The sequence below is a fragment of the Hippoglossus hippoglossus genome, chromosome 7, assembly GCF_009819705.1.
Source record: "Hippoglossus hippoglossus isolate fHipHip1 chromosome 7, fHipHip1.pri, whole genome shotgun sequence".
Taxonomy (NCBI): domain Eukaryota; kingdom Metazoa; phylum Chordata; class Actinopteri; order Pleuronectiformes; family Pleuronectidae; genus Hippoglossus; species Hippoglossus hippoglossus.
In genome coordinates this window covers 21796540-21817578 of record NC_047157.1, presented here as the reverse complement: position 1 = coordinate 21817578, position 21039 = coordinate 21796540, and the positions used below count along the sequence as shown (strand labels likewise).

General features: G+C 41.9%; 1 protein-coding gene across 3 annotated transcripts in view; it reads left to right on the top strand.

Annotated features, from left to right (window-relative positions):
- Positions 1–21039, top strand: part of LOC117765418 (protein kinase C and casein kinase substrate in neurons protein 1-like) — a 30598-nt gene that overhangs the window by 7315 nt on the left and 2244 nt on the right. For 2 of the 3 annotated variants that reach the window (XM_034592036.1, XM_034592035.1), the window contains 8 exons: positions 11860–11989; positions 15319–15475; positions 15632–15867; positions 16735–16890; positions 17460–17635; positions 19011–19131; positions 19250–19356; positions 19718–19959. In XM_034592036.1, the coding sequence (XP_034447927.1) occupies positions 11930–11989; positions 15319–15475; positions 15632–15867; positions 16735–16890; positions 17460–17635; positions 19011–19131; positions 19250–19356; positions 19718–19959 (1255 nt within the window). In that variant the 5' untranslated portion in view covers positions 11860–11929. Of the gene's footprint in view, positions 1–7348; positions 7583–11859; positions 11990–15318; positions 15476–15631; positions 15868–16734; positions 16891–17459; positions 17636–19010; positions 19132–19249; positions 19357–19717; positions 19960–21039 lie in introns of those variants that run through there. The other variant, XM_034592037.1, reaches the window with a different exon arrangement.

Genomic DNA, 21039 nt, shown 5'->3' with positions numbered 1-21039 from the left:
TCTCTGCCCCTGACGTAAGCAGCACTTTCTTCTACATCAGCAAAGTGTCAGACCAGTTCTTCAGTCTGAGACCCAGTTCTTGCAACTGGTTTGAAATGAAGCACTCGCTCCGTGGTGGAGGTGCACGATGAACTCTCTCATATTTTGTTTTTTAGAGGAGATTATCTCAGGAGTCTCTAAGAGAAACTGCTGCCGTCTCACGGAGAAGAATGATAGCACCGGGGTAGTTATTGATTCCCCGATTTGATCGCTTCATTTTGTGTGAATCATGACAGAACCTCGATGCAGCAGGGAGGTTAAGTAACTGTCTGAAGGAGGCTCATCAGAACACCGTGGCCCAGTTCAGAAAGGCCTCTCCGGGGATTCTGGGCGGTTCAGACTGGGAGGGGAAGCTGGGTCAGAAAAATATAGACCGAGTATAAACAAAGTGTGCTCGTTTGTTTGAAAGAAACTGAGGGAAAACACAGCTTCAAAGAAAATAACATCACCGTCAGCATTATTGGAAACGCTCTCTGCCTTCTAACATCTGTTTTATTCTGCTGTATTTGCAAATAAAAAGGATGATTGTGAAATAGAATGAGTTTGTTGCTGCAGGAATAAATAATAGCATAACCATCTCTCTACCTGTGCTCAGCCACACTCTGCTGCGCGGCCTATAAAAACCTCTGAATGTAGGATAGCGATCTAATTTAATCGTTTAAATGTCGAATTTAATCTAATTTGTTAAAGTCAGATTTAGAGTGAGTCCTCCTGGTGCCAGCCGAGGAGGTCGCCCAAGCTTCCCTGCTTGTTTATGCCTTCGGGACGGTTTGCCAACGCTCGCACAGAAACATTCACACCATACTTATTTATTTTATCTGCTTCTTTATTTGACAACTAACAGCAGTAGTTTGGCTCGTGGTTAGCATCCATCCATCACGCCGCAAGCCAAATTGGCAACATTGGTTAAGGCTGCTTCAAATAAACACTTCACGTTTGTGCCAATTCTAAGAACATAATATGGATCCAAATAAAAGTTTTAAAAAAGATCTATCGCTTGCTGAGATTTTAAATTCAAGTCAAAATGCTCGTTTGCTTTTTAGTTGACTCGCACAAATCCTGCGAGTCCGTTGCAGGATTTTCTCAGACTTTTCTCAGATTTGAGCGTCAGGTCTCTTATCACACGGTGGAATCAGGCACTCACTCTTCCTAAATGGCCTCCGGGTATTAGAGGAGGGTATAAATAGGAACGTAAGGTGATTATGGTCTGGACATCGTTGACGCTTCTCTGGGCAACTGGTGCTGTTGCTTGTGTTCTCCGGTCAGTTTCCTGTCATGGTGATGGTACACTCAGATTTTCATTGCTACAAAACATTCAGCACCAATTTACTCTTCTTATAAATTGGCTTCATTCATGGTCCCTAGAGGATGAACCATAATGACCATAGTGATCCTCTGAGTCACCATGAGATTCATATTTGACATTTACTGGCTGGATTGCCATGAAATTTGGCAAAATTTGATCCGATTCTTTTCATCTTCAAAATACAAAGTGAATTCAGCTGATTGTAATAGATTTTCTTTCCCTCCTTTCTTTCCATCTCATGCACTAATAAAAGCAAAGGTGTATTTTCTGTCAAGATTCCAAATGGTTTGTTGACTCAATCATTGCCTTTAGCTGAAACCTTTCATTTACAAACAACCAGCAGGTTATGAACAAACCTGTTCTGCTGTTGATGTGAATTAACTCTTATAAACCTCCCATCTATTGTTTATATAATAATACCTGGTGATTTTAGTCTCATGTATGTTTTTGCTATATGCAATGCACATAAAATCATGTGTAGCATAGTCACCCTCTCTGTGACTCCACCTCCCACTCGCCCCGCTTCTCGACAATTCACACACACGATGCATTTGGAAGCAGCCCATCAGTATTCAGTGCAGCATCACCCCGCTCAGCGGTGAGAAGGCGGAACGCTGTTGTGTGTGAAGAGCAACATTCTCCGATGTGACTATTGCTTTGCTCGTGTGCTCCCTCCCTTCTTCCTCGGCTCCTCTCTCCGCCTGGACATCAGGAAAAACTGGACTGGAACCAGGACCTCCATCCTCTCTGCTCCATCTCACAGCCACATGCTGCATTCCTGCAGTTCATTCCTTCATCACCTCCCCATCACTGCCTCCTCTGCTCGGCTCTGCCTCTCCTGTCCATCTCTCTCGGCCCTCCCCCTGCAGTTTCCCCCCGTCTCCACCACACTGTCACCAGGAGGCTTGTGGCATGAGGCTTGATAGTTACATAACCACTGCAGCAGCGCTCGGGACACCGTGTTAGATCACAACTCTGTTCCGTTGTGTGTGTGTGTGTATCTTATAAATGCTGCCTATTGTGAAATGTATGTTTCTGCTTAACAGCCAAGTTTGGGGATGAATCCCAGAGACTTATTCAATAGTCTCTTCCTGTCTCCCACCGTTTGTTTCCAGCTGTCTGGGATCTCTCACTGTTTATCTGCTCTTCAGAAAGGATCTTCACCAAAGTCTCTGTACACATTGATTAGCCTTTATCAATATTAGCTTCGTTATTGTAAATCCACATGAATCCAAGAAACATAGAAATGTCTTGTATCGTTTTACAGTGGAATTTTTATCTTTTTTCAAATAGATAATTAATGGCTGGATTACCATGAAATTTGGAGAATCTGTTTTCCTCTAAATGTTATATCATCACGTCAAAATATCAATATACCTAAAACCTTAATATGATCAAACACCTGCAAAACTAATAACTGTGTGAACTGCTAAGAACACAGTAATGTACACTCGTTAGCCACATAATTAACACCAGTTAAGGCTGATTGGTGTATAAATACATGGCAAACAGGTATATACCTATATAGCATGTGTTAATTCAATTAAATTTTATTTGTATAGCAAATGTTATATACATTAACAGGTCCACCAACAGGTCTTTGGTCATAAATCAAAGTATTGGACATGTTTTATGGAAGTAAAGGGATCACCAAAGTGATTACTTCCTGTGGAGGAACCGGAATATTTGTACCAAAAATTCAAATGTTGATATATTTCCCACAAGGATGATTCAGAAAACAATACAAAGCTAGTTTTGCAGGTTTCATCTTACACATTAATGATCAAATTGATAATTTGACTTGAGGATGGTGCTGGAGGAAAAGACAATTTATTAAATTTCTATTATTCTCAACCTAAAATTTAAACCCATCTTTGGAAGCTTGACTGGCTTTTTCTTATTGCCTATTTTGTCAAACCAGTTTATGTCCTCAATCTTCTATGTATGACTTTTTTCAATGAACCAGTTTATGTCAATGCCTTAATTCTGATAGTAGCTTGTACTGCTACTTTAATTAATCTTGGAGGGATGATAAAGAGGTGAAACTTGTGCGTAGACTGAATGAATACAACTTTTACTCCCGGATCCTTGAATGCATCGCACTGCACTGCTCTGAATTAGCTGTATAATAGATGATAAATGCTCAATGCCTCTCTGTCATTGAAATGCTTCACGCTAGGCCTGCACAGGGCCAGCTTTGTAGTAATACTGCACACAAGGAGAGAATGTGAGTCAAGTTGTCATGTCAACGACTCTCTACAGCTCATTGAATGATCTTTCTCAAGGAATTTTTCATTGAGGGTTCATGTTTTTTTAACCTTTTTTTGCTTTTTAAGCTGGTGTGACTAGTATTAAAGAAGATACTCGGAGAGGTGCTGCAGTATTGAGCTTTAGGAGAATAACAACAGTGACATCAGACCGCTGAGGTTCCATTCAGGTTTGATAAGAGCAACACAAGGCAGAGGAAGGAAAGAGAGAGCAGGACAGAAACATCTTAATAAGAACGGTCTTGATATTTTAGTTTTGCCTGAATGTAGTGCACAGATTGGCTGTTTCTGTTCATACTGTAGTGTTAATGCATTGACTATTGGGCTCACATAGCAATCATTTTAAATGTTTTAGGGCAGGTGCAATAATCTGGGTCTCGTGTGATATGTCCTTGTTTTTTGTTGTTATTGTTTTTTGAATGTACTCTTCTGCAGCTGCTGTTGGACAATAAAGTACATTTGATTTGATTTGATAGTGATTTTTATTTCCATCTAACACAAGGCTGCAGTCAAGGGTTTGAATTTAAAAGAGTTTGCCCTTGGATTTCCATCTGTTGTGATTCATACATGTGGTTTAGTATGTGTGTTAGTAGTCTTATGGCTCTTTAAGTCTTATTTTAATTTCTAATTTGTATTAGTGTCCATTTTATTCAAGATTTATTGTGTTTCTGGTCCTGGGATCTGTTGTTCAAAACACAAGATTTGTCCTTTTCACTGTCTTTTCTGAGGGTCAACATATCACAGATATATATTCCTCTTATGGCTTTAGAATAAAGTTTATTTTAACTGGAAAGTTTGCAGTTACATGACCTCAACCACTTCATTACCAGGACGCCCCTGTTTCATTCATTTGTATTTTGATTTTCTTGCATCATTTTGTTTTGTGGATCATTTAGTTGTTCGTTAGTTCCACTATGAGATATGTTTGTGATAATGTGCTTTGGAAACAACCTTTTCTAATTACATCTTTTATTTCTTTAATTGGATTTTGCTCTTTTATTCTTATTTTTATTTGCCGGTATAAACTTAATTTCTTTACCCGGTGCCATTACCTCACATCTCTGTAGAATCTGAATCGTGCTTTTATCAAACCAGACTCTGGAGATTCGAACCTGTGTAGAAACAGTTTGCACTGCACCCCCCCCCCCCCGGGGCAGTGACCCAACCCAGAACCTCTGGAGGCGTTCAGCGATCAGATAGCTGAGTCATCCTGCACTTGTGTGTTTGAAATCATGACACACACACACACACACACACACACACACACACACACACAGCTCGTCTGCGATGGACTGGCTGCTGCATCTGGCTGTTGCAATAAACCCATTTCAAAAAGTGAAAATGAAATGTGTGTTGGAACAGTAGCTGCTCTGTTGTGATGAGTTGAGTTATTCACAGAATGTCTCGTGCGTTTGATGCTGGAGATGGATAGAAAGTGACGTTCTAGTGCTACAGGTTATACAGAACTGATCTCAGCTTATGGAGAAGCTACAGTCTCACACTCGTCAGGTTGTGTACGACACGTGATGGTGGGCATTCAGACGTACAGACTCTGTTCCCACACTAGCAATATGGCGCTGATGTAGGTCCTCCATTTTGGTTCAAATTGAAATAAACTTGCACTTGGGTTGACTGCGAGTGGACATGAAAGTTTGTCCGCTTTCATCATTTGTTTGCCCCCAGAGGACGAATCCTGATCTTGCTATGAAATTTAATTTAGACATTACTGCCCCCTTGAAGTTGAATCCTCTAACATTGTAAACTTTGGGCGTTTGACCAAACAGCAGCTAAACACATCTCTAACAGCCTCAGTTCTTTCATCTGGTGCAAAATATTTCATTTGATTTCACTTTATTGTCAAATTGTGACAAAAGACAAAACACAACTAACACTAACAGCATATGTTAGCATGCTAAACATGAGATGTGCTAAATATCGGCATGTTGTCGTTGTGAGCATGTTAGCATGCTAACATCAGCATCAAAGCACCACAGTGCCTGTGTAGAGCCTCTCAGCTACCAGCTTAGCTGCAGGATGATTCACAGAAAAAGCATTTCCTGTTTTAAGAAACCTGGGTAGCACATTTCTCTTGGGTACATCGGATTATATCGGTTGTCTGCTTCTCTGCCAGGATGTTTCTAAACAAATAAAGGCAATTATGTCTTCGTATACTGACGTTTCAGGGACTTTGCCCTGGTGGCTGCAGGCTCACGCTGAGCTGATGAAGATGTGAGAGGGTATGAGGGGTTGTTTTTCTAAATTCTGTTGCAGATTCCCCGTCTGAATCAACACGTCAGTTCAGATTTGACTCTCCTCCTCTTTGCCCCAGCAAGCACTGAGGAGGGTTCACAGCATAACACGTTCAGCTGATAAACACCACCACCACCCTCCACTCTCACAGGGATCATATTCCACTGTTTCTCCTTTATCTAACTCGGATGGCTGCATCGTTCTTCTTCCTCGATCTCCATCTTTCTTTTTGCGTCAGTACTCGTTGACTCTCCACCAGTTTCTCTCTCTTGTGAGTGTCGGTGCTCACTGGAGTACGTCCCACGAGTGTGAGTGACAGCTGACACTGCGTCACTCAAGCAGCCTTCTTGCACCAAAGCGATGGTCACATGGCCATCTTAATGACGGCCTGGGCTGTAACGGCGTGTGTGTGTGTGTGTGTGTGTGTGTGTGTGTGTGTGTGTGTGTGTGTGTGTGTGTGTGTGTGTGTGTGTGTATGTATGTGAAGTCTGCACAAGGCAGCTCTGTCTCCTGGCAACATCCAACCAGCCCGCTTATATTGTGCTGCGCCGTGAGATGAATCACATCTCTGTCCTGATGTGTTCAGCTGCCGTCCCGGCCCCTCGGCTCTTTCTCTGTTCCACTCAGGATCTTTCCGGATGTCTGACCGCAGCATCTTGCACATTCTGCATCTTCTTCCAGAACTTCTTAGCCCTTCACCTCCGTCCCTTACCTCCGTCTCATCCTCCCTTCCCCCATTGCCTCGTTGTCTCTCTCTCCTCGCCATATGTCAATGAAAAGCCTCCCTCCGTCTCTCTCCTCGCTCGTCTTCGTTTAGTCAGTCAGTGAAAGGGGAGGACACGCTGTTCTCATCTGACAGAATCCCAACAAGAAGCCATCGTAAACCAACTGTAACAAAACATCTGATTGGGTTTGATGAGGCACATTAGATGTATTGTTTTTCAATCACTGTACGTTTCTCGAGAGCGTCTGGTCAGCAGCTTGGTCTTCACACTGCTGCTGTCAGGAGACAGTGAGTTTAATAATCTGCTGGAGTAAAGTTAGTTCATCTCTCTAAAATCTTCTTACTCTAACGAGCTTACGTGTTTGTTGTGGTTCCCATTCAGTGCTTTAAAACCAGCTGACTGTGTAAAGGACATTTGTGTCAGGAGTTCTCTTTAACTGTCCTAAAAACATTCATCTTCATCAAGTCCCTGCAGAATTGGGTTGGGTCATGTTGCTGTGAACTCCTGCAGCCAACTATGAACTCATAATGTGTGTAAAAATATAAATAAAGATTAGGAAACATAACCTTAAGCTCCTTTATCAGCTTCTCACGGTTATGCTACCCTGTCAGTAAATAGCTAATTAACAGTTTGATGTCAATATCATATTCCTCGTCCCACTTTTTATCTCTCCGTCTCTCTTCATCCGATCCACTTCTCCTCTTCCCTCCCCCTCTAAAGCTATTCAAGTGGCACACTGCAGGATTATCCCTCAGCCTCTGAGACATGCTGGTGTGGTCAGACTTATCGTCCTCTCTAGGTTCGCTCTGGCCACAGAGGTCAAAGCTGCAAAACTAACATTTGCAGCACAGCCATAACCTTTCCAAGAACGGTCCATAGAGGAGATATATATAAATATTGGGACTATAAAACCGTGCGTCCAGGAGGAGCCTGACATTTCTCGGAGTTGTTTTACGATTACAATTTTCTTTTTTGCAATTATGGAGCCAACAGTGGTAAGTGATCCTCCTGAAGAATGTCTAGTTATTTACAGTTGTGCAAAAGTTTGAATTGTACTTTGTAAACTTCAGAGAACAGAGAACCGCCTCTGCCTCTGCTGTCACAACAGATTCCCGTAAGACTTTCTACTACAAAAGCAAATGATTTGACAGCAGCAGGTGTTTCAGTCAGTGAGTGGGTTGTCGGTGGTTTTGAACTGAAAGTGGATTCATGCTTCTTCGAGTAACGATTATTTACCTGTGTGCAATATTTCTTGCATTGTTTCTTTGCATTTATATACAGATCATTTTCATTGTTCGATCCCATATAGCCTGAGCAGGCTAATGTTAGAATCGCTCTACTCTGTCTTCACTGTGTCTTCTTCGCCAGTTCTTACACCAGGGGAATGCAAAGTGAGGTGGATTGACCTCAATGACTGCAGCATAAGCCCCTTTTCAGGACACTTACCACTCCCACCCCCCCAACGCTTATCATTCTAATGGGACACACTCCACTCTCCCACCGTGCAGCCAAACTGGGACATTTCTGTGATGAGTCCTCCTTCAGCTGTATCACCTAGAGTCAACTAGGGCAGATGACGTGTCCACACTGTCTGAGGAAAGGAGAAACTAATCCAGACGTCAGAATCTATTTATTTTGTGGTATTTTTTATTCTTTTTAGAAACTGAAAGCTTCTTCAGTTCTCAGCTTTTGTCATAACATGAACATGCACATGTAATTATCCATGCTACATGAGTTTTTCATGAAATATGTGGACCTGGCTGTTTGTTTTGTTTTACTTTGTTCCAGATGCGCTCCATATGTCATCAGGTGTTGGTTTAGGTGGGAGTTTTGTTTAAACTGGCTGCTGGAAACACTGGTTTTGTTGTGAGATGGGATTCTGGCGCGGTGCCGCAGCTTAACAGGCTTTGATGTCACAAGGTGTTGTAGTCACGGATGCCGCAGCTTATTGGATGACCAGGATAATGGGTTGGTAGCTTGATCAATGGGTCTTTATTTGTTGCCGAGATTAAGATTATTACTTTAGTGCGGTTTAACCTTACAGCTGCATGACACGTATCAGATAGATGAGTCTTCATGTGTTGTCAAAGCTCTAAGTGTGTTTTTATTCTTCATTAATGTCGGTCTGTGGTGCATCACAGTTCTGCTGGGAGGGGGCCTCACAATAATCCCCCAGATGGGAGCATTTTCATCATCAACCATAGTGGCAAACTGGCAGGTCTCATGTTGGAATTAGTTTAAATGTACTGAAAAGTTATTAATTAAAGGAAGAGTAGAACAAGTATTAACTACTTTGTTAACTCCGCCAAGGAGGTTATGATTTCATCTGCGTTTGTTTTTGTGTAAGTTAGCAGGGTTACACAAAAAGTAATGGATGGGTTAAAACATGGTGGACGGATGCGGCGTCGTTCAGGGACGAACCTTTAGATCGTTACAGACCTTTAGATCATTACAGACCTTTAGATGGTTAGACCTTGAGATTCTGCGTTTTTCAACATTTGTGAATTTCTAAAGTCACAATGCTTTCTGTAACAAAATCAGGCATGTGTAGAGGACTAATATCTAACAGGTGAGATTTACTGCAGATCCGGATAATGATCTGGATGTATCTGATTTCAATATATTTGTATATTTATGGAAAGTGGTGATAAAGTGGCAACGCTCTGTGCTCTGAGTGGCCCTATAGTTACTCATGTGTCCTGTACCATCATGTCTATTATGTCCAACTGCTTGACGAATATCAACCTCAATGGTTCGTCCCACTGGACACTTTGTCACTAGCTTCATTTTTAAAGGGATAGTTTGACCAGTTAGATTAAAAAGACCAGAAAACCAGGTCTTGTCCTCTGTTGGTTTTAATAAAACAAACATTTAACATGTTAATATGTGAACGTTTGATGAAGCAGATTTTATTTCTTTTGGACGGAATAGATGCTTCTCATCTCCATCGTAAATTAACTGGCTGCAGTTGTAGCTTCATATTTGATCTATAGACATGAGAGTGGTATGACTCGACTTACTCTTCTTCATAGAAGCTCATATACATATATAAACTTATACTGTTTGTCTTCAGGAAGAGAGGTTTTTGTCCTTGTATTGTAGATCAGTGATGTAACTGGAGTTTCTTTATTGTCATGAGTCGTATTCAGTGGAGCCAGGTATGAATTACATATCCAGCTCTTTAATCTGTACAGCCGGCTGTTGTGGTGGCTGCCACGTCTCCTCGGTGTTGGATTTACAGAAAGGGGGTCATGTCCCTCTTTTGAAGAAGGGGATTACTGAGGGTGTGTCCCAACTCATCTGGAGTCACACATTTCGTGGAAGGTCCAGTGAAAACACACACGAGTTCAAATAAATGAAAAAGATCGACTAGAAACTATCCAACAAAGTTTCAGAGATGATAATGAAGTGATGCAGGGACAGAAAATGTTGGATATAGTGCTTTTCATCACATTCACTTTATATTGGTTCCCCAGTACACGACTGGTTATGATCTACAGGTCTGAATTAGGATACTGTCAATATTTGGAGTAGTAATAGAACCCAGTCTCTCCCTGTGGCCAGTGAAATGTTGTTTTTCCTACGAAGAGTCTAAGCAGGTGTCAGTGTCAGAGCCCTGTTTTCAGATGATTCACCAGAAAAACACTGAGCTGCTGATCTGAGTGCAGCTGAAAGACACAAATTGTCTCCCATTCAGGCACTGACTGTGAAATTGTTAAGTGATGAACTCCTGCTTCGGTCTTACATCCAGCGCAGAGTGAAACTAGTATGATCTCCACAGACTTCCAGTGTGACGGTTGCTGACAGTAATGGTTAAAATACACAACAGCTAAGAAAACACTGACTGAGCTGGACTAGATTTCAGATGAAACCAGAACCAGTCAAGTTGGGTACATTTTGTTATCTGTTCCTCAGACCTCATTTTGATTAGAGTGAGTTTTTAGGGAGCTGCTACTAAAACTGCTTTCCACTCGCAGGTTGACCTTCTAGTTTCTCTTTATTTATCTTACAAGGACAATTACGCTGTTGTGTTGTGTACAAGGAGAGTGAGGCCAGGCGCGTTCAAATTGAGCCTAACGCGGGGAGTCGTCGCTCGTGACTCATTCCCGGGGATGAAGGATGTTGCAGGAGTTAATTTGCACTTGACTGCAGAGGGAGGTTGACGGAGGAATCATCGAGGACACCGTTAATATTTGAAACCAAACATTCGTGGTGCTGCTGCAGACAGAAGAGTGCTGACTCAGAATTTAATCTAAAATGGCCATGAATCATCGTTCTTCTGCCTTGACCTCTGTGTGGCGTGCGAAACCAACATTTCATTCGGAGCGAGCGTATGAAGAATGACTGTGAGACAATGTGCAGAATTAGATAATGAGCACGATCAACCTTAATCAATTATAACAGCTAAGAAACCACATGAGAGCACAAATGTCATCGACAAAGCCTCGTTATTCTCATTATTAGGTACCTACACTTTAATGCACTGTCATATTTGGATGTTGCAGTGCAAATGGAGAGATCTCTGTCACGGGAAGAGCATTAGTCATGTGAGCAAAATGGATTTGGCTTCAAAAGGGTTCGATACCAATAGAGCGTCGAGCAGTCTCTTCTCTTTTAACCTCGGTGGTAAGATATCGACCAGACGTCACACAAATAAATATAAATCACCCTTAATGCTCGAGGAAATCCTGCAGGAACTGTATTCTGCAGCTTTACAGAGGAGTAGCTGATTAAACCCGCATCATTAAAGGACACGTGCGGGTGTAAAAATAGTCGCGTAGATCTCTGTTTCCTTTCTGTTTACACGTAAAGTGTGTTTCTGGGCTGCTGGAGTTCATGAAGATGCGTGTGTAGCGTGTGTGTGTGTGTGTGTGTGTGTTGTTGTTGAGCTTTCTCTCTCAGATGTTAGGTCTCAAAATGACGCAGGTTTGCACAGTGGAAGGATTCCGGGTCAGCGCTGTGAGAGGCTCCGCTCTCTCTGGTGTCGTTTCTAGGACACCACACATAGAAGATGCTCCCTCTCGTTCCTCAGGGCAGGGAGCTATATGCATGCATGGTGGAGGAGACCTATTTTTATTCCATTATTATAAACGCCTCAAACAGAAACCCTCACTCTGAAAGATTCCCCTGCAGTCGCCCGGGGAAAATCGCCCCACTGCTGCTGTGTCGTGTAACACAGAGATGTTTTCCTTCATATGTGTGTTCAGACTCACTTCTCCATGCTTTGTGTGAAGTTACTGTCTCACCGTGTTTTTCTCTCCGTCTCTTTCAGTGCATGAGGAACCCAGCTCTGCTGCAGAGGACAGGTTTAGTCATTAGAGTGCTTTGCCACATCCAACAAAATGTCTGGCTCCTACGATGAATGTGCAGGTGTTGACGACACCATGGACAGCTTCTGGGAGGTAAGGAGGACACGTGGCGTCTGTTCTGATGTCTGGTGGCAACCTGCAACACAACCCCCCCGTCTTGTATTGATTTGGCTGCTAAAATCAGGCAGAGTCACCAATGAAACCAGGAAAATGAGATTACTAGTCCTTAAGTCGCAGTGAGGTGTCCTGCAAACACTTAGGCAAGAAAATCCTGCTCTTATGTCTGTTCATTGATATTAAGGTAACGACATTTCCCTGTTTTCATTCTTTATGTTAAAGATATAATATGTAACAATTCTTCATTAAAATGTCTTAAAACATCGAGACCTATGTTATTTATATTGTTTACATTTTCCAAAATACTCCCAACAATGTTCAAACCCAGAGAAATTCACAATTTTATTCAAGATAACAGGACATTTCATTTTGTCGCCTTTTAATTACGTCATATCCACTTCACCTTTGTCCGTCTCGGCTGTAACATCTGGTGCAAACTACGCTTGACGAAGGAAAAACACACTGTTAGCCAGTTTGCCAGTCGGTTGTTTCTCCATCTCACTGTTTGTATTGGTCACTTGTGACGGACCGGGACTATTCATCGCAGCTTGATGCGTAACATGAATAAAACTTTAACACACGACCTCATGCGTGAACATGATTTGTGCCTGAGTCACGTCAGGTAGATCTTCATCAGCAACGGTGGTGAAGACAACAACTCCCATGATCCCACTCTGCTTCACGACGTCATCAATCTAGGTCTTTTGTTGTTGTTTTGACTGAGAGACCCCCAGCAGCCGAAGTTAAGATAACCAGCTGTTGGTTGTAGCTTCACATATAAAGTGGTATTAAACTTCTCTGAATCTTTACAGGAATACAAAGAAGTATCAAACCACTGCTTTAAATAAGAAGCTTTTCAAAAGTAGCCTGATTAGTGATTTCTCCACCTCCTTATGCCGACGTGCAGCTAACAAACATGTTGTCATGTCGATGTGAAGCTGCGTTGTCTGTGATTTTGGTCACTGTGGCAAAAAAAACATGGAATCTGATGCACCAGATGGTTTTGAAACAGTTTGGAATAAGAGCAAATGTACTTGGCAGGTGAGTGTGAACCATCTGCAGTTCACCACGGCCGCCAAAACCAGTCAGAGAGACAGCGGAGAGCTTGTTTATGTTGGAGAAACCTCCTCAGTGCTGTTATTTCCTCTTATTACAATGAAGAAATATTCTAATGCTACAGCAACAGCTATGCTCCCCTTTTAAATTAGACTTTCTTCTGGATTTAGTTTCATTTTTCTTTTTAAGAATCTCTTACCTTTTATCCATCTTTCTTCCATCATTCTAACTAGGATGAATAAATGGATATATAATGTGAATATAATTTCAGATAATAATTATAATTCCTTATTTGTTGATAGTTTTACAATAAGTACTTTTACTTTGTTTCATCAAATGTGGCAGGTTAAGTGAGAGAATGTTCGTTCTCCTGTTTGTAATGATGTAAATCATATTTGTCGCAGACTGTACGATGATAGACCATATCACAAAAGATATTAACTTCATATAAGTGATAGCATCTTCACTTGTAATGAAAAGGCGGCATATGTGTGTGTGTGTGTGTGTGTGTGTGTGTGTGTGTGTGTGTGTGTGTGTGTGTGTGTGTGTGTGTGTGTGTGTGTGTGTGTGCGTGTACTCGTGTACGTGTTTGCTTTTCAAACCCGCCAAATTAGCGTTAATGAATTCCCTCGGTACAGAGTCTTCTTTGTGTCATGGCTCGTACACAGAGACACAGACAAAGAGCTTCAGTCATCGGCTGCTCTGAGACGTCCTTTCACTACATGCACCTGCCTATAGCATCTCTGCACCAGCAACACAGCTCGGGTCAGATCATGGTTTTTAGAAACGCCGGGAAAAATGCTTTCTTCTCAGATGTTGTCATCAGAAACATCAACATTTGACTCAGCCGGGCCGAGACGCACAATCGACCTTGTTACAGCCATGAGATAATCACCAGGCTGTTGGAAAACAAGGGGATCGTGTGTGTTTTCACGTGCAGGACCAGTCCACCTGTGTGTTGTTGTTGCTGGTGTGACTTGGTCACACAGGCCAAAGCTCACACCCCCACACACCTGTCTCACATGCCTCCCTGCAGCTCCACCAGGACACACACACACACATGCATCCTCACGTCAGGACCAATCACAGTGCAGCTCTGCATCAGACATGCTCCTCATGACTTCATGTCTGCATGAAGATGAATAAGACGTTTTTTTTTATTCATGGCGTGTGCTCCACAATGTCTGTGGTTCCTGTGTGTTTCTCTCTGCCTGTGTTACACCACTCAAGAGGATTAGAGCAGTCACAGTTTGTGCACACACACACACATGCCAACATTTACACACACACTGGCATACATGCGCAAACGCAGGCCCATGTCATTGCATAACTACACATGCACAGGCACGAGCCCCCTCCCCCCCTTACTACCCTCCCTTCATCATGCACCATGAGCTCACGCCCCCTGCAGGCACTGAGGAGGTGGAGCCACACGGTCTGGTATTGTTTTTGTTAAGGCAGCCTCGCTTAAGGTGGCAAGATCCAAAATGGAAAAATGGATAAGAAATGATAGAATAGAAAATATAGATGTAGTGCACACACAGTACAATTATAAATACATGTAAATATGAAGGGGAAAATAACAGACTGCAATTATTGCATTTGAACCAGAATATTACTGCAGAAAAACTACAGTTATTTTCTTTGATGGGTTCACTTTGAATACAGAAAATGTCCTTAGCTTTTTTACCTCTGTTCAGAAGATAAAAATAGATTTAAGCTGATTCCTGCTTCAATTCAAAATGTGCTTGAATAGATGTGACAGAGTAGCATAATATTTATTGCAATATTAAATAATGAACAATTTCTTTAAATGTCAAAATATAATAAAGCAAATACAGGAAGCATAAATTCAATTAATAGAATAATGTTCCTGCTGGAATTTGAAGTCACATTTAAATCAGATGCTTTGCTTTCAAGCTGACGATCAGTCTTATTATTGCAATATTGAATATACTCGGTTGAAGGTTAAGAGAACACAACTAGAAGTATATGCAGTTTAATGTTGCAGTGCTGCAGTAGATCCTACAAACAGCCTCCTGGAGCTCTTCTTTCTAAAACTGTCATTATGAGCATCGGTAACTGGTTTTAATATTCTACCGAATCCTTATACACTCTTGTATTTTGTCAGTAAAAAGCACAGAGTGTATCCTGGGTTATCTTCCTCTTGTGAAAAATGTGCCTTTGGTCAGTTTTGTGTGTATTTATATATTTGTACTGACATGTTTGCCTGCATCTGTCTGTCTCAGGTGGGGAACTACAAACGTGCTGTCAAGAGATTTGACGACGGCCATCGGCTCTGCAATGACCTCATGGGCTGCCTGCAGGAACGTGCCAAGATAGAGAAGGCCTATGGTGATCAGCTAACGGCCTGGTCCAAGAGATGGAGACAGCTCATTGAGAAAGGTCAGCGTGTGGCGGAGGGTCAATCAAATATATAGCTCGGCAACTGAAAGTACCTTAATCATGTCTGTCAATTCGCCAAAGCTCCGTTTACACAGTCTGATATTTGCGCTCTATGAATATTTGCATAATCTTGTTCTTTCCTCCGCCGATCCCCAGGCCCCCAGTACGGCTCGGTGGAGAGAGCCTGGCTGGGTGTGATGACCGAGGCAGAGAAGGTGAGTGAGATGCACCAAGACGTGAAGAACAACCTGGTGAACGACGACGTGGAGAGAGTGAAGAACTGGCAGAAGGAGGCGTACCACAAGCAAATAATCGGAGGGTTCAAAGAGGCCAAGGAGGCGGAGGAGGGATTCAAGAAGGCTCAGAAACCGTGGGCCAAAAAGATCAAGGAGGTGAGGAGGATGGAACAAATATTCATCATCAGTTATCATCAGTTACCATCGTTGTGCCTGGTAAAAAAAGGGTTTGAAGGGATATAAGTAAGAATGTCACAAATGTTGTTTTGTTGTCACATAAACACGGTCATCTCTCCTCACACTGTCAGTATTTGAGATCAGTAAATAAAGACACACATGTACAAAAAAGAAGCCAAAAACCCCAGATACGGGTTCGGCCATCTTGTGCGTTTGATGTAATTCGGGGCCAGAGTCTGTGCAGTAGGGATGTGGGAGTTTAGCTGCAGTATTGAGGTTCTGCCGATACCTATTCAGTCTCAGCTGCCAATCATGACATCTAATTTAGCATCAAATAACGAATTAAAACCAAATGCACTGGTCGTGTTGGTCGTATCAATACAGTGGATCGATTAACTCAAACCCTAGAATTCCCCCAGAATGTCAAACCATTTCTTCTACTACTTTGCTGCCTAAATCCATCGGTTTAGTTCAATGTTCAAGTGAATTTCCACTTTATTTGAGTGGAACTACCTCCTGGTGGCTCCATGTGATATTAGAGAGCACAGAATAGGGTTAGACCTCAGTAGATACAGATACAATTGTGTTTTTATGACTCTAACACGATAAACATGACTTCCCTTCCTGTGCTACGAGTCCTATATGTCTGTTGTTGCTTTGGTCTTTAAGTCTTCAAAGCAAATATGTCTCTGGTCCCAGATAAAAGAGCATAATAGTATTTATGTAGCTGTATACAGTTAAGAGATCACAATAAAATGGAGTATCCTGTCTGGACAAGGTCGCTGCTGCTCTGAGATGAGGAGATGTGACAATTTGCAATGACAACATGTGTGTTTGGACGTACAGTTGGAGACGGCTAAGAAAGGATACCACCTGGCTTGCAAGGAGGAGAAGCTGGCCGCTACCCGAGAGGCCAACGGCAAGATGGAGGCGTCTGTCACGCCGGACCAGCAGAAGAAGCTCCACGAGAAAGTAGACAAATGCAAACAGGATATGCTGAAGGTGAGAAACCGAGCAGAGAAGCAAGTAAACAGCTTTTCAGTCTTTTAACCCTTTTAATTCAAATCCCTTTTTAAGGCAAAACAAGTTAAGAACACATTTGGCTCACGGAGGATTATGTTCTCTGCTCACGGAGTATATCAGTACACACACAAGTACACAAGTACATGGTTCATTCTTCAGTAGATGTCAAGTTTCTATGAATACAGGTCAAGTATCATATTGTCTTTTCTTACTGGTTGCATATTGATGACCTGGCAGGGTTTTTAATGGATATCGATTAAGCTGATTGATCAAACTTTTCTATCGGATTGATGTTTGCAGTGTGAAGACAAGAAGTTTTTATTTTATTTTGAAATGATATATTTGCTTATAGGAACAAACCACAGCAACTTACTTTAAAACCCTCTGAAATAAGCTGCAATGCAAGACCACACTAAAACAAGATTCACAGAATACATTTGGGATCAGTTCACTTTCAGTATTTCAAGTTCAAAATAAGAATAAGCTTGTTATTGGAACAGGAATTATTGTAAAATCGTGTGATCTGCTGTTTCCTTTTCCTATCAAAGGCTAAAGAAAAGTATGAGAAGTCTTTGGAGGAGCTGAACAAGTGCACCCCTCAGTACATGGAGTGCATGGAGCAGGTGTTTGACCAGTGCCAGCAGCATGAAGTCAAGAGGCTGACCTTCCTGAAGGAGGCGCTGCTGGACATCAAACGCCACCTTAACCTCACCGAGAACCAAAGGTTTGTGAGTTTTATTAATAAAAACTCACTGGACTGTGTTTACTCCGACATATGATGCTGTGTACATGGAAAAAACAGACCTCACAGATTTTTCATCATGTTATTTTATATAAGAAAGAGGCACAATTTGTTTTTTTTTACCAGCATCTCTATCGCTCCCCTACATTTCTATTTAATTTCAGACCATTGCATTCATTTAATATGTACAGTGTATTTCTATGTCCCATGTTTACATGCAACACGGATCACGTTTCTTAATTTTGAATCACAAATAATCACGTCTCTAATAGATGAGTTTGATTTGTTGTGTCACGTTCAGCACATTTCTCTTCAAATTGATTAATTTCAACACATTTCATAAACCAGCCACACGTTTCTAATGAGATTTTTAGACTCGCAGCGCTTAATTAATTGATGATTCGGTCACTGACGTTTCTGCCAAACTGATTCTTACTCAGAGTGAATGCTTGTCATATTCCAGGCGGGTTTTAACCTGCGTGCTACAACAAAGATGGCCCCCGTGACAAAGTGATTATCAGACTATTTAACCAAACCTGCCGTCTTTTGTTGTGTAGTCGAGCTGCTCAGAGAGTAGAGACACGGCAACGCTCATCCTGACTCATCATTCATCTTTATTCAGCATTATAATTTAACAGTTTTTATTTGATTTATTCTCTTTCCTCCTCGATAACGACATAACATTGGATAAAGTACATTTATCCTTCTTAAAAGCAGACAACAGGGAAAATGTTATCCTTAAAAAAAATTACATTTTCCAGATTTCATTTACAATACAACAAGTTCAACACACTAGATTTTCTGTAAATGCATCATATGTGGATGCTTACTGAAAATTAAAAGGCGTAGATTAGCACTCAGAAGAAACTGATGTGCTTAGATTAATGATATAATGTCTGTTTGTTGAAAGCCAATCTGATCTATCTGATCATAACCACAGTGAAAGATTTCCCTTTAGTTTTAATGTACTTACATATTTATATATATCTACTTTACTGAGGTTTCGAGGTGTAGTATCTTGTATTTGCTTAAAGCTGCTGTATTGTAGAAAGTGAGATGTCCTTGTTTTCTATTATAAAGCCCACAGAGCAAAGCACAGATTCAGAAACTGTGTTAAACTGAGCAGTCAGGACTTATATAACTCTGTGATGTCACAACTATACAGTGACTCCAGGGCCTCGGCTCCAGCAGAAAACTCAGGGAGACACTTCATTTTGGTCAAACCCCAGTGTTGGATCTGTTTCAACCCAGAGTTTGAACTACACTGTCGGGTCTGTTGCCAAACTGGCACCATCGCCCCTCCAGGCCCCTTCTGGCACTTTCGTTGACACCATTTGTTCCACTTCTCTCTCCTCAGCTATGGCACAATATACAGAGAACTGGAGCGCACCATCCTGGGTGCAAACACACAAGAGGACCTGAAGTGGTTCAGCAACAACCACGGCCCTGGGATGCATATGAACTGGCCTGTGTTCGAGGTACAAAACCAAACCCTCTGACCAGAACATAAAAAAAATCTCTTTCTTTATGTATTTGAGACTAATCCTTATTCTGCTGTCGTTCGTTCCCTCTCTCTCTCTCTCTCTCTCTCACCAGGAATACAACCCAGACCAGGCCAGTGCTCCTCCAAAGAAGAAGAAACCAGACGGAGCCCCACCCACTCCCAGCACTGACCATGTGGCTCCACCTGGTGATCGTAGCAGGTTAGTTCAAGGAATCTACGCTCCACAATCCCATCCATCGCGTTTTAACACCATTCAATTTAATCATGGAATGATATTTTGAATCAGAGCGATAAAGGAACATGTCGTCCTGCGTCTCATTATTATTTATTTAATTGTTTTGGACAACAATGAAGATCTGTGGCCTGTAAGCTTTATGGAATACTAAGCTATAAAAACTATACTAAACAGTAATATCTGTTAATTCTTGGTTTTGAACTTCTCATGAGATTGAGAACAGTTGGAAAAACATATATGAGCGAGAGAGAATATCACCTTAATCCTTAATCTTATGGGATCGTCTGATGTTAAATCTCACCCTGCGTTTTCTCCCCCCCTCCAGTGTGAGCAGCTATGAAAAGAATCAAGCTTACTCGACTGAATGGTCTGACGACGAGCAGCCCGCTGGCTACTCCGGCAACGAAAACGGTGGGAACGGTGGGAACGGTGGGACCAGTGTGACCAGTGTGACCGGTGGGAATGGGAATTCGTTCGAAGAAGACTCCAGCGCCGGCAAAGGCGTCCGTGTACGCGCCCTCTATGACTACGATGGCCAGGAGCAGGACGAGCTCACCTTCAAAGCAGGTAGTTATCAGCGAGCACGTGGCACAGGGTCAACGAGCACGTGGCACAGGGTCAACGAGCACGTGGCACAGGGTCAACGATGAGATGAAAAGCTGAAATAACTGCAACCCCGTCCTGGTTCCTGTTCTGAAGCTGCCTTCCTCTTCAGACGATAGCAGTGATTAGTTAATAATGGCCACATGGAAAACAAATTACAGGCACTTGCCACCAATTAACACGAAACGGTCTGAAAAAAGTGCTTCAGAGACGTGACTAACGGATTCAAAACAAGCATTACACTGAAAAACAGCGACTGAAGAAGCCACAGCTGTGCATCCTGTTTTCCTCAAGCTGTTTTGTAACCTCACAGTTAGAAAATAAGGTGTCAGGGATGAATGGCAAAGACTGGAGGGAATATTTAAAGACTTTTTTCTTTTACTTCTTTTTTGAAAAACAAATGAAAAGGGGCCCTCTCGAGTTTTCTTGCAAACAAACAAAAGATATGTTTACAATTTTGTGTTACTCACCAAAATGTGCTGTGTGAATCCCTGAGGCTGAATAGAGTGTAGTGTTGAATGCATTTCTTTACTTAGAAAACATTTGAGATTGTTAAATTGGAGCTATCTTCTTAATCTAATTTGCATTTTCTTGGCATATTCCTGTCACCTGACACTTTTACTGTGACCTGTAGATCAGTGGAATAATCTACACAATTGTGTTTTGTCACCCCGGAGCTTGTGTGTGAGTCCATGTGCATGAGGATGCTCACTTTTACTCCAGCAACAACAATTTGAAAACAGTATTTATTTAAAAAGTTAAGCTCATTTGCTTTCTTGCCAAGAGTCAGATGAGAAAAATCAATACAACTTTTTTTATACTTAGTTAAATGTGTATCTAGAGCGAGCAGGTGGTTTGTTAGCTTAGCACAAATTCATCCGAAAGTAAGACACACAACAAGCCGTGTTGTCCCAGGAGTTTAGGTGCCAGACTATTTCTGGGAACGTGTTAATTAGTCCGTTTTACTCTGTACGTGCTGGTGTGGAGTTTTTTATTTTTTATTTATGCTACGATAAACCAGCTGCTGGAATAATTCTCATATTT